Source organism: Salmo trutta, unplaced genomic scaffold (assembly GCF_901001165.1).
Source record: "Salmo trutta unplaced genomic scaffold, fSalTru1.1, whole genome shotgun sequence".
NCBI classification, from domain to species: domain Eukaryota; kingdom Metazoa; phylum Chordata; class Actinopteri; order Salmoniformes; family Salmonidae; genus Salmo; species Salmo trutta.
Window position 1 is genome coordinate 767,176 of NW_021822437.1, and position 13,144 is coordinate 780,319.

A 13,144-nucleotide genomic window follows, 5' to 3' on the forward strand; every position below is an offset into this window, starting at 1 on the left:
AAACCATAGATCCTCCAGCTGTGTTGGTAAACCATAGATCCTCCAGCTGTGTTGGTAAACCATAGATTCCCCAGCTGTGTTGGTAAACCATAGATACTCCAGCTGTGTTGGTAAACCATAGATACTCCAGCTGTGTTGGTAAACCATAGATCCTCCAGCTGTGTTGGTAAACCATAGATACTCCAGCTGTGTTGGTAAACCATAGATTCTCCAGCTGTGTTGGTAAACCATAGATACTCCAGCTGTGTTGGTAAACCATAGATCCTCCAGCTGTGTTGGTAAACCATAGATACTCTAGTGGTTTTTTTCCAGTGAGTCCCGATGTACTTCACTGCTAAGAACCAGTCAAACACACTGATTTTAACTACAGGTGACAGTCAGTATGTATTTCTCTCTGTTACACCCACACCAATCCACACACGGTATGATGCATGCTGGGTAACCGGTGCGCTATCTCTTTTTAATCTCCCTGGGAACCTGGGACGCTTGTCAACAGCCAGTGGAATCGCGTGGCGCGAAATACAAATACCTCACAAATGCTATAACTTCAATTTCTCAAACATATGACTATTTTACACCATTTTAAAGACAAGACTCTCGTTAATCTAACCACATTGTCCGATTTCAAAAGGCTTTACAGCAAAAGCAAAACATTAGATTATGTCAGCAGAGTACCCAGCCAGAAATAATCAGACACCCATTTTTCAAGCTAGCATATAATGTCACATAAACCCAAACCACAGCTAAATGCAGCACTAACCTTGGAGGATCTTCATCAGATGACACTCCTAGGACATTATGTTATACAATACATGCATGTTTTGTTCAATCAAGTTCATATTTACATCAAAAAACAGCTTTTTACATTAGCATGTGACGTTCAGAACTAGCATACCCACCGCAAACTTCCGGGGGAATTTATTTTAATAACTGGGTTCTCTGCCATATACGACAATGACTTCAAATGAAATCCCAAGTTCAAGAACTTCAGGGAAATGGCGGACAAAATTACGTATTGTTGTCCTTTTCTTTGGAGTGCCACCGTTTCCCGATGCTCTTGAACACAGCATGACGCCTCTGTGACAGTAGGGATTAGTTAGTGGATGCTGCTCTCTCCGATTGGGGGGGGGGGGGGGGGGAAAGGGGATTTTCCTAAAGAAAGGAAGAGTCATGTCTTAGTGTTTGGCAGCTAGCAGGCTGACCTGACGTATCAAGTGGAAACACTCTCTCCTCTCTCTCTCTCTCTCTGCTATGAATCATCTCATACTGAAGGCCAAGGAGAACGGCATCATGGGTAAACAGATAATAGTTGACTGATATTGAACAATAACTGTTGTGTTGTCAACCAGCAAGCAAACAAATACATAGCTCTTACCTGCTACAAGGTCTGGAACAAAAATAAACAGTCTTGATCCAGACAGGCAGACTACAGCACATAAACAAACTAAGAGACCTTACCTAGTCTTGATCAAGGCTGTGTTGTTCTGTAGTCTTGGTTCAAGGCTGTGTTGTTCTGTAGTCTTGACCAATGCTGTGTTGTTCTGTAGTCTTGGTTCAAGGCTGTGTTGTTCTGTAGTCTTGGTTCAAGGCTGTGTTGTTCTGTAGTCTTGGTTCAAGGCTGTGTTGTTCTGTAGTCTTGGTTCAAGGCTGTGTTGTTCTGTAGTCTTGGTTCAAGGCTGTGTTGTTCTGTAGTCTTGGTTCAAGGCTGTGTTGTTCTGTAGTCTTGATCAAGGCTGTGTTGTTCTGTAGTCTTGGCTCAAGGCTGTGTTGTTCTGTAGTCTTGGTTCAAGGCTGTGTTGTTCTGTAGTCTTGGTTCAAGGCTGTGTTGTTCTGTAGTCTTGACCAAGGCTGTGTTGTTCTGTAGTCTTGACCAAGGCTGTGTTGTTCTGTAGTCTTGATCTAGGCTGTGTTTTTCTGTAGTCTTGGTTCAAGGCTGTGTTGTTCTGTAGTCTTGGTCAAGGCTGTGTTGTTCTGTAGTCTTGGTCCAAGGCTGTGTTGTTCTGTAGTGTTGATCAAGGCTGTGTTGTTCTGTAGTCTTGGTTTAAGGCTGTGTTGTTCTGTAGTCTTGGTTCAAGGCTGTGTTGTTCTGTAGTCTTGGCTCAAGGCTGTGTTGTTCTGTAGTCTTGGTTCAAGGCTGTGTGGTTCTGTAGTCTTGGTTCAAGGCTGTGTTGTTCTGTAGTCTTGGTTCAAGGCTGTGTTGTTCTGTAGTCTTGGTTCAAGGCTGTGTTGTTCTGTAGTCTTGGTTCAAGGCTGTGTTGTTCTGTAGTCTTGACCAAGGCTGTGTTGTTCTGTAGTCTTGGTTCAAGGCTGTGTTGTTCTGCAGTCTTGGTTCAAGGCTGTGTTGTTCTGTAGTCTTGACCAAGACTGTGTTGTTCTGTAGTCTTGGTTCAAGGCTGTGTTGTTCTGTAGTCTTGGTTCAAGGCTATGTTGTTCTGTAGTCTTGGTTCAAGGCTGTGTTGTTCTGTAGTCTTGACCAAGGCTGTGTTGTTCTGTAGTCTTGACCAAGGCTGTGTTGTTCTGTAGTCTTGATCAAGGCTGTGTTGTTCTGTAGTCTTGGTCAAGGCTGTGTTGTTCTGTAGTCTTGGTTCAAGGCTGTGTTGATCTGTAGTCTTGGTTCAAGGCTGTGTTGTTCTGTAGTCTTGACCAAGGCTGTGTTGTTCTGTAGTCTTGGTCAAGGCTGTGTTGTTCTGTAGTCTTGGTTCAAGGCTGTGTTGTTCTGTAGTCTTGATCAAGGCTGTGTTGTTCTGTAGTCTTGGTTCAAGGCTGTGTTGTTCTGTAGTCTTGGTTCAAGGCTGTGTTGTTCTGTAGTCATGGTCAAGGCTGTGTTGTTCTGTAGTCTTGGTTCAAGGCTGTGTTGTTCTGTAGTCTTGACCAAGGCTGTGTTGTTCTGTAGTCTTGATCAAGGCTGTGTTGTTATGTAGTCTTTTATAAATACATATGAATAACCTTTGAGAGAGATGTGTAGTAAAGAAATATATATTAGTTGGTAGAATTATGTACAGTACTTTTGCCAACAGACACACTACTGTTGTGTTTCCAGGGATAGGGGTTGTGGTCAATATAACTACTGTTGTGTCTCCAGGGATAGGGGTTGTGGTCAGTATAACTACTGTTGTGTTTCCAGGGATAGGGGTTGTGGTCAGTATAACTACTGTTGTGTTTCCAGGATAGGGGTTGTGGTCAGTATAACTACTGTTAGACTGACCCCCCTAGTGGAGACATGTCCATTTAGACTGACCCCCTAGTGGAGACATGTCCATTAGACTGACCCCCCTAGTGGAGACATGTCCATTTAGACTGACCCCCTAGTGGAGACATGTCCATTAGACTGACCCCCCTAGTGGAGACATGTCCATTAGACTGACCCCCCTAGTGGAGACATGTCCATTAGACTGACCCCCCTAGTGGAGACATGTCCATTAGACTGACCCCCCTAGTGGAGACATGTCCATTAGACTGACCCCCTAGTGGAGACATGTCCAATAGACTGACCCCCTAGTGGAGACATGTCCAGTAGACTGACCCCCTAGTGGAGACATGTCCATTAGACTGACCCCCTAGTGGAGACATGTCCATTAGACTGACCCCCTATTGGAGACATGTCCATTTAGACTGACCCCCTAGTGGAGACATGTCCATTAGACTGAACCCCCTAGTGGAGACATGTTCATATAGACTGACCCCCTAGTGAAGACATGTCTATTTAGACTGACCCCCTAGTGGAGACATGTCCATTAGACTGACCCCCTAGTGGAGACATGTCCATTAGACTGACCCCCTAGTGGAGACATATCCATTTAGACTGACCCCCTAGTGGAGACATGTCCATTAGACTGACCCCCTAGTGGAGACATATCCATTTAGACTGACCCCCTAGTGGAGACATGTCCATTAGACTGACCCCCCTAGTGGAGACATGTTCATATAGACTGACCCCCTAGTGAAGACATGTCTATTTAGACTGACCCCCTAGTAGAGACATGTCCATTAGACTGACCCCCTAGCGGAGACATGTCCATTTAGACTGACCCCCTATCGGAGACATGTCCATTTAGACTGACCCCCTAGTGGAGACATGTCCATTTAGACTGACCCCCTAGTGGAGACATGTTCGTTAAGACTGACCCCCTAGTGGAGACATGTCCATTAGACTGACCCCCTAGTGGAGACATGTCCATTTAGACTGACCCCCCTAGTGGAGACATGTCCATTAGACTGACCCCTCTAGTGGAGACATGTCCATTAGACTGACCCCCCTAGTGGAGACATGTCCATTAGACTGACCCCCCTAGTGGAGACATGTCTATTTAGACTGACCCCCTAGTGGAGACATGTCCATTAGACTGACCCCCCTAGTGGAGACATGTCCATTAGACTGACCCCCCTAGTGGAGACATGTCCATTAGACTGACCCCCTAGTGGAGACATGTCCATTAGACTGACCCCCCTAGTGGAGACATGTCCATTTAGACCTCTCCGTACTCCAGATTTGAGCCGTGGATTCTCTGATTTGACTCAAAGCTTGAACGTTTTTTGTTGTTTGTTGAAATAGCAGCGAGTTATACTTTATTTTGGCATGTTGGAAAGATCAGAGTGTTGAAATGTGTAATTGTTTTCAAGACATTTTTGTATAGTTGCCCCCCTCCATGTTGCTTATCCAACTCTACACCCGAGTAGAGCTCAGAGGCTTTCGCTCCCGGTCAGTTGTTCGAGGTAGTGAGAGGACTTTTAAAGATTTTTTTTTTTTAAGTTTTGTTTTTAGAGATGAAGACAACGACAACCATCATGTCAAATTACAGAAGATATTTCTAGTTGTGGTGGGAGAACGGTCTTTAATACATTCAGGATGTTTATAGAGAGCAGATCTGAACACCGCGGACTAAATAAAAGACAATGCAAAACGTTGCGATTTCTTTTCTCTGGCTGGTTGGAATCACTTACAGCGATTACACATTTCGCTAAAAGTTTTTAATTGTAATTCCAGGCTACTAACGTGCTGTTTGCAGGGAACAGTTTATCTGCTGCCTGTTTAAAGTGTTGTTCTCATGTCAGAGACGTTTATTGGAAATCTGAGAGCACACGGTGGGGAAACAAAAAACTGGAAAAAAAACTAAAGTCTAATGTCTGTGTTTTCTCAATGTTCTGTGATCCAAGCTCAACGTCCCAGTTCTAACCGTCGTTGTCCTCCTGTTCTCTCTCTCTCTCTCTCCCTCTCCTTCTCTCTCTCTCTCCCTCTCCTTCTCTCTCTCTCTCTCTCTCTCCTCTCTCTCTCTCGCTCTCTCTCTCCCCCTCTCCTCTCTCTCTCCCCCTCTCCTCTCCCTCTCTCTCTCCCCCCTCTCTCTCTCTCCCCCTCTCTCTCGCTCTCTCTCCCATCTCTCTCCTCTCCCTCTCTCTCCCTCTCCCATCTCTCTCTCTCCCCCTCTCCCCCCTCTCTCCTCTCCTCTCCTCTCCTCTCCTCTCTCTCTCCTCTCCTCTCCTCTCCTCTCTCTCCTCCTCTCCCCCGTCTCTCCTCTCCTCTCCTTTCCCTCTCCCATCTCTCTCTCCCCCTCTCCCATCTCTCTCCTCTCCTCTCCTTTCCCTCTCCCATCTCTCTCTCTCCCCCTCTCCCCCCTCTCTCCTCTCCTCTCCTTTCCCTCTCCCTCTCTCTCTCTCTCCCCTCTCCTAGGAAGCGCTCGGTGACCCACGCCCAGCTGATGCACGATAAGGGCCGGACGCTGCAGGATTTCAAGCGTCGCATGTGGCTCCAAGAGCTGCTGGACGTGGTCCATACGGCCGAGATCAGGGAACTGCCCGTCCGCCCGGTGGTCAGCAGCGGAGCCGGAGCGGGGCTAGGACTACCGGTGGCCGGGGTCAGCCTGGGATTGGGTACAACGGGGGGTACCCAGCACCCTCACCCCAAACCTCCAGGGGGCACCAAGAACCTTCCCATCAACTTCCACGCGGAAGAGGAAAGGACCAACCTGCCGCAGGAGACCAACAAGTCCCAAACGTACAAAGAGAAAGAAGGAACGCGGAAGGCCAAGGAAGAGAAGAAAAAAAGAGGGAGGACTGGGAAGAGGAGAGAGGGGGAGAGGAGGGAGGGGGAGAGGAGGGAGGGGGAGAGGAGGGAGGGGGAGAGGAGGGAGGGGGAGAGGAGAGAGGGGGAGAGGAGGGAGGGGGAGAGGAGGGAGGGGGAGAGGAGGGAGGGGGAGCGGAGGGAGGGGGAGAGGAAGGAGGGAGGAGAGAAGAGGAAGAGGAGGGCGCGCTCACTGGGCTGGGAGCAGGAAGAGGAGGAGCCTGGGAATGGGTACCGCCTGGAGTGGCGAGGGCCCTTCTTCGGCCTGAGGGGGGCGCTGCACTAGAACACTGTCACACTCTGACTAAGGTAAACAAACACCTCGATGGTGTCGTTGTTGTTGTTGTTGTTGGTGTTGTCGTTGTCGTTGTTGTCGTTGTTGTCGTCGTTGTTGTCGTTGTCGTTGTTGTTGTCGTTGTTGTTGTTGTCGTTGTTGTTGTTGTTGTTGATGTTGTTGTTGTCGTTGTTGTTGTCGTTGTTGTTGTTGTTGTTGGTTGTTGTTGTTGTTGTCGTTGTCGTTGTTGTTGTTGTTGGTTGTTGTCTGGGTCATAGATTGCTGAGTGAATATCAGTGAATGTCTTACCTTAACAGCGAACTAATGTCCTTTTCTGTCTTTTTTGTTGTTGTTGTTGTGTGTTTCAGCAACCCAAGGACATTCAGATGGACACCCAGACATTCCTGTTGCAGGGTTTCTGCGATAGTGACTGTTTTGGAAAGTAAAATAAGGAAATATTTATTTTCTGTAAATATTGTAAACGCAACCAGACTAGTGATAATGACGAAGACAATTAAAATAAATGTTACAGACGCTCGCTCTGCGGAGCAACATAATTTAATAATTGTGAAATCCTGTCCTGTTTTGTTTTGTTTACGACTATGTCAATTATTATTGTCATATTTTGCTGTAATTTATTTTGTTTGAACGGTGTATTTATTTTGTAAATGTATTGAGGTGCTGCTGACCTTCTATATTTTTGTACCATAATGCACTTTTAGATATATAAATATAAATATATATATATATATAAGTAATTTTGTTAATTGATTTTTTTGTGGTTGATTGAAATGAAGAAAACATTGCTGGTCGTTCCTCCGTGTTCACTAGACTCCTCCTCCGCACGGTTCCCATAGCGATCACACGACTCGTCTGTCCGCTCTGCTCTGACTGGCCCACAGACGTCTAATCTAATTGGCTGTCGACGAAGTCGGCGTGTTCAATAGGCACACTATGGAAAAAAAAATGTTTCAAAATGTTTTACAAAAAAACAAAAAAAAAATTGGTTTTTTTTGCATTTCTTATTGGACTGAAGTCCAGCAAGTCCGTCCTCGTTCCAGATGGTTTTCTTCAGTTTGATACCTAATGAACACGACCCAGGACGACCCAGGACGACCCGACGACCCAGGACGACCCAGGACGACCCAGGACGACCCAGGACGACCCATGCAGCTCTCCTCAACCCCTGACCTCTGTACATTATGCTTCAACCCCCCCCCCCCCCCCCCCCACCGTCTGTCTCCATCAGTTGGTCCACTGGGAACCATCTTGGTTCACTCTGGTTCTGTACATAACCTGAACACAATGCAACGACTTCATATTGTTGTTTGGCACTGAGAGACGCCCCTTTACTGATGGATTAAACATCTGACAGTATCTCCCCCGAGTCTGATCTGTCTTTGCTACGTGTCTGACTGAGATCCTGTCTGATTGTATGAACTGACTGTCCTCCTGTCTGGTTGTATGAACTGACTGTCCTCCTGTCTGGTTGCATGAACTGACTGTCCTCCTGTCTGATTGTATGAACTGACTGTCCTCCTGTCTGGTGCATGAATGACTGACCCTGTCTGATTGTCTGAACTGACTGTCCTCACTGTGGTTATGAATGACTGTCCTCCTGTCTGGTTAACTGACTGCCCTCATGATCTGGTTGTATGAACTGACTGTCCTCCTGTCTGATTGATATGAACTGACTGTCCTCTGTCTGATGTATGAACTGACTGTCCTCCTGTCTGGTTGTATGAACTGACTGTCCTTCTGTCTGATTGTATGAACTGACTGTCCTTCTGTCTGATTGTATGAACTGACTGTCCTCCTGTCTGGTTGTATGAACTGACTGTCCTCCTGTCTGGGTTAACTGACTGTCCTCCTTTCTGGTTAACTGACTGTCCTCCTGTCTGGTTGTATGAACTGACTGTCCTCCTGTCTGTTACTGACTGTCCTCCTGTCTGGTTAACTGACTGTCCCTCCGTCTGGTTGTATGACTGACTGTCTCCTGTCTGATTGTAGGAATGACTGTCCTCCTGTCTGGATGTATGAACTGACTGTCCTCCTGTCTGGTTGTATGAACTGACTGTCCTCCTGTCTGGTTAACTGACTGTCCTCCTGTCTGGTGTTATGAACTGACTGTCCTCCTGTCTGGTTAACTGACTGTCCTCCTGTCTGGTTGTATGAACTGACTGTCCTCCTGTCTGATTGTATGAACTGACTGTCCTTCTGTCTGATTGTATGAACTGACTGTCCTCCTGTCTGGTTGTATGAACTGACTGTCCTTCTGTCTGATTGTATGAACTGACTGTCCTCCTGTCTGGTTGTATGAACTGACTGTCCTCCTGTCTGGTTAACTGACTGTCCTCCTGTCTGGTTAACTGACTGTCCTCCTGTCTGGTTGTATGAACTGACTGTCCTCCTGTCTGGTTGTATGAACTGACTGTCCTCCTGTCTGGTTGCATGAACTGACTGTCCTCCTGTCTGGTTGTATGAACTGACTGTCCTCCTGTCTGGTTAACTGACTGTCCTCCTGTCTGGTTAACTGACTGTCCTCCTGTCTGATTGTATGAACTGACTGTCCTCCTGTCTGATTGTATGAACTGACTGTCCTCCTGTCTGGTTGTATGAACTGACTGTCCTCCTGTCTGGTTGTATGAACTGACTGTCCTCCTGTCTGGTTGTATGAACTGACTGTCCTCCTGTCTGGTTAACTGACTGTCCTCCTGTCTGATTGTATGAACTGACTGTCCTCCTGTCTGATTGTATGAACTGACTGTCCTCTTGTCTGGTTGTATGAACTGACTGTCCTCCTGTCTGGTTAACTGACTGTCCTCCTGTCTGATTGTATGAACTGACTGTCCTCTTGTCTGATTGTATGAACTGACTGTCCTCCTGTCTGGTTGTATGAACTGACTGTCCTCTTGTCTGGTTGTATGAACTGACTGTCCTCCTGTCTGGTTGTATGAACTGACTGTCCTCCTGTCTGGTTAACTGACTGTCCTCCTGTCTGGTTAACTGACTGTCCTCCTGTCTGATTGTATGAACTGACTGTCCTCCTGTCTGATTGTATGAACTGACTGTCCTCTTGTCTGGTTGTATGAACTGACTGTCCTCCTGTCTGGTTAACTGACTGTCCTCCTGTCTGGTTAACTGACTGTCCTCCTGTCTGAACTGTCTGTTTTTGTCTTGTCCTGCTGATATCCCTCACCTCAACATCTCACACTGGCTGTGGAGTTCCATAATAATCAATCAATCAATAACTATCTTATCGTTAGCAAGGCTATATTTCCCTGAAGTCAATCACAACAGTATCCCTGCTGAGGGTCCATGATCACTCGGTGGCCCTGTCCTTCCCAGCTCTGCTCGGGGGAAATGACAGACAGCTGTTCGCCCTCATCCCTCCTGCTGATTGGTTAACTTCTCGCACGTTTTTGTTGTCCTGAGGAGGGGAAAGGCGCAAAGCGTAAAGAACTCGACGGATTTTTCAAAGATGCGACGTTGAGGATTAGAATAAATGTGTCATATAAAACCGTAAAATAAACGGTAAAATACAATTAAAAATTAAAAAATATAAACAAGCCAAACACAAGAGAGTCCATGTGTATTTCACATTTCAATAAATCTCATGTATTATACAGCGTCAACGTTGATCACTATGTTAGATGTACAGTTACACCTCCTCCAGGGACAGGCTGATTACTGTCCAGCACCTCCTCCAGGGACAGGCTGATTACTGTCCAGCACCTCCTCCAGGGACAGGCTGATTACTGTCCAGCACCTCCTCTAGGGACAGACTGATTACTGTCCAACACCTCCTCTAGGGACAGACTGATTACTGTCCAACACCTCCTCTAGGGACAGGCTGATTACTGTCCACCACCTCCTCTAGGGACAGGCTGATTACTGTCCAACACCTCCTCTAGGGACAGACTGATTACTGTCCAGCACCTCCTCCAGGGACAGGCTGATTACTGTCCAGCACCTCCTCCAGGGACAGGCTGATTACTGTCCAGCACCTCCTCCAGGGACAGACTGATTACTGTCCAGCACCTCCTCCAGGGACAGGCTGATTACTGTCCAGCACCTCCTCCAGGGACAGGCTGATTACTGTCCAGCACCTCCTCTAGGGACAGGCTGATTACTGTCCAGCACCTCCTCTAGGGACAGGCTGATTACTGTCCACCACCTCCTCCAGGGACAGGCTGATTACTGTCCAGCACCTCCTCTAGGGACAGGCTGATTACTGTCCAGCACCTCCTCCAGGGACAGGCTGAGTACTGTCCAGCACCTCCTCCAGGGACAGGCTGATTACTGTCCAACACCTCCTCTAGGGACAGGCTGATTACTGTCCAACACCTCCTCTAGGGACAGGCTGAGTACTGTCCAGCACCTCCTCTAGGGACAGGCTGATTACTGTCCACCACCTCCTCCAGGGACAGGCTGATTACTGTCCAGCACCTCCTCCAGGGACAGGCTGATTACTGTCCACCATACCTCACTTCACCATCGTTCTCTGGTCAAAAGTAGAGCACTATATAGGGAATAGGATTCTTCTCCCACAGAGCGTTGAATGTTGCAGGGGTTTCTGGGTACCAGACAGTAGACAGACAGCAGCGTCTTGACTTGGTTCCTGTAAAAACTATTAAAGTACAGCAGCAACGATCACGACGGCCTCATACAGAGAGCACGACCCCGTCGACCCGGTCAGAACCCGCCAGGCCTTATATGACCCGGTCAGGACCCGCCAGGCCTCCCTCCTGCCCAAGTAAATGGCCTCCTTCGGCTTTGACTATTGACAGAGATGTCATCCCTGGAGTCCATATGCTGGCAAGCTGTCTATGAGTTAACACCTGTCTCTCTGTCTCTGAGTTAAGACAATCCCTGTCTCTCTGTCTCTGAGTTAAGACAATCCCTGTCTCTCTGTCTCTGAGTTAAGACAACCCCTGTCTCTCTGTCTCTGAGTTAAGACAATCCCTGTCTCTCTATTTTTAAGGTACAAAAGACAGGCCTGAAGCTGTAGCCCATGTCGATAAATTAGACCTCTTCATTTTCTTGGTACCAATGTGATATTTTTAAAGGAGGGTCGAGGGACACAGCAGACCCAACCACAGCAGATCCAACCACAGCAGATCCAACCACAGCAGATCCAACCACAGCAGATCCAACCACAGCAAATCCAACCAAACACAGCAGATCCAAACACAGCAGACCCAACCAAACACAGCAGATCCAAACACAGCAGACCCAACCAAACACAGCAGATCCAAACACAGCAGACCCAACCAAACACAGCAGATCCAAACACAGCAGACCCAACCAAACACAGCAGATCCAACCACAGCAGACCCAAACACAGCAGATCCAAACACAGCAGATCCAACCACAGCAGACCCAAACACAGCAGATCCAACCACAGCAGACCCAAACACAGCAGACCCAACCAAACACAGCAGATCCAAACACAGCAGACCCAACCAAACACAGCAGATCCAAACACAGCAGACCCAACCAAACACAGCAGATCCAAACACAGCAGATCCAAACACAGCAGATCCAACCACAGCAGATGCAACCACAGCAGATCCAACCACAGCAGACCCAAACACAGCAGATCCAAACACAGCAGATCCAACCACAGCAGACCCAAACACAGCAGATCCAACCACAGCAGACCCAAACATAGCAGATCCAAACACAGCAGATCCAACCACAGCAGATCCAACCACAGCAGATCCAACCACAGCAGACCCAAACACAGCAGATCCAACCACAGCAGATCCAACCACAGCAGACCCAAACACAGCAGATCCAACCACAGCAGATCCAAACACAGCAGATCCAAACACAGCAGACCCAAACACAGCAGACCCAAACACAGCAGATCCAACCACAGCAGATCCAACCACAGCAGATCCAAACACAGCAGACCCAAACACAGCAGATCCAAACACAGCAGATCCAACCACAGCAGATCCAACCACAGCAGAAACAAACACAGCAGACCCAAACACAGCAGATCCAACCACAGCAGACCCAAACACAGCAGACCCAAACACAGCAGATCCAAACACAGCAGATCCAACCACAGCAGATCCAACCACAGCAGATCCAACCACAGCAGACCCAAACACAGCAGATCCAAACACAGCAGATCCAAACACAGCAAATCCAAACACAGCAGATCCAACCACAGCAGACCCAACCACAGCAGACCCAACCACAGCAGATCCAAACACAGCAGACCCAAACACAGCAGATCCAAACACAGCAGATCCAACCACAGCAGACCCAAACACAGCAGATCCAACCACAGCAGATCCAAACACAGCAGATCCAACCACAGCAGATCCAACCACAGCAGAAACAAACACAGCAGACCCAAACACAGCAGATCCAACCACAGCAGACCCAAACACAGCAGACCCAAACACAGCAGATCCAAACACAGCAGATCCAACCACAGCAGATCCAACCACAGCAGATCCAACCACAGCAGACCCAAACACAGCAAACCCAAACACAGCAGATCCAAACACAGCAGATCCAAACACAGCAGATCCAAACACAGCAGATCCAAACACAGCAGATCCAACCAAACACAGCAGACCCAAACACAGCAGACCCAAACACAGCAGATCCAAACACAGCAGATCCAAACACAGCAGACCCAAACACAGCAGACCCAAACACAGCAGATCAAAACACAGCAGATCCAAACACAGCAGCTATATATATTCTACCTTCTCTAGTCCTCTATTCTCCTGTAACTCACTCCAGGGGCTGGACAGCTCAACGTGGCACTCCTCTCCTCACAGCGAAGCTAA

At 47.7% G+C, this 13,144-nt stretch overlaps 1 protein-coding gene and 1 long non-coding RNA gene across 2 annotated transcripts; both read left to right on the top strand.

Annotated features, from left to right (window-relative positions):
- Positions 1-427: 427 nt before the first annotated feature.
- LOC115182280 (parathyroid hormone-related protein-like) lies at positions 428-6,053 on the top strand (the record flags this gene model as incomplete). The annotated part of the gene is made up of 2 exons (XM_029743896.1): positions 428-438; positions 5,666-6,053. Coding segments are annotated over exons 1-2 (399 nt in total), but the record flags the coding sequence as incomplete, so codon positions are not given.
- Positions 6,054-6,222: 169 nt separating this feature from the next.
- LOC115182267 (uncharacterized) lies at positions 6,223-7,296 on the top strand. Its single transcript, XR_003873695.1, has 2 exons — positions 6,223-6,364; positions 6,698-7,296. It is a non-coding gene; the product is annotated as an uncharacterized LOC115182267 (long non-coding RNA).
- Positions 7,297-13,144: the final 5,848 nt, after the last annotated feature.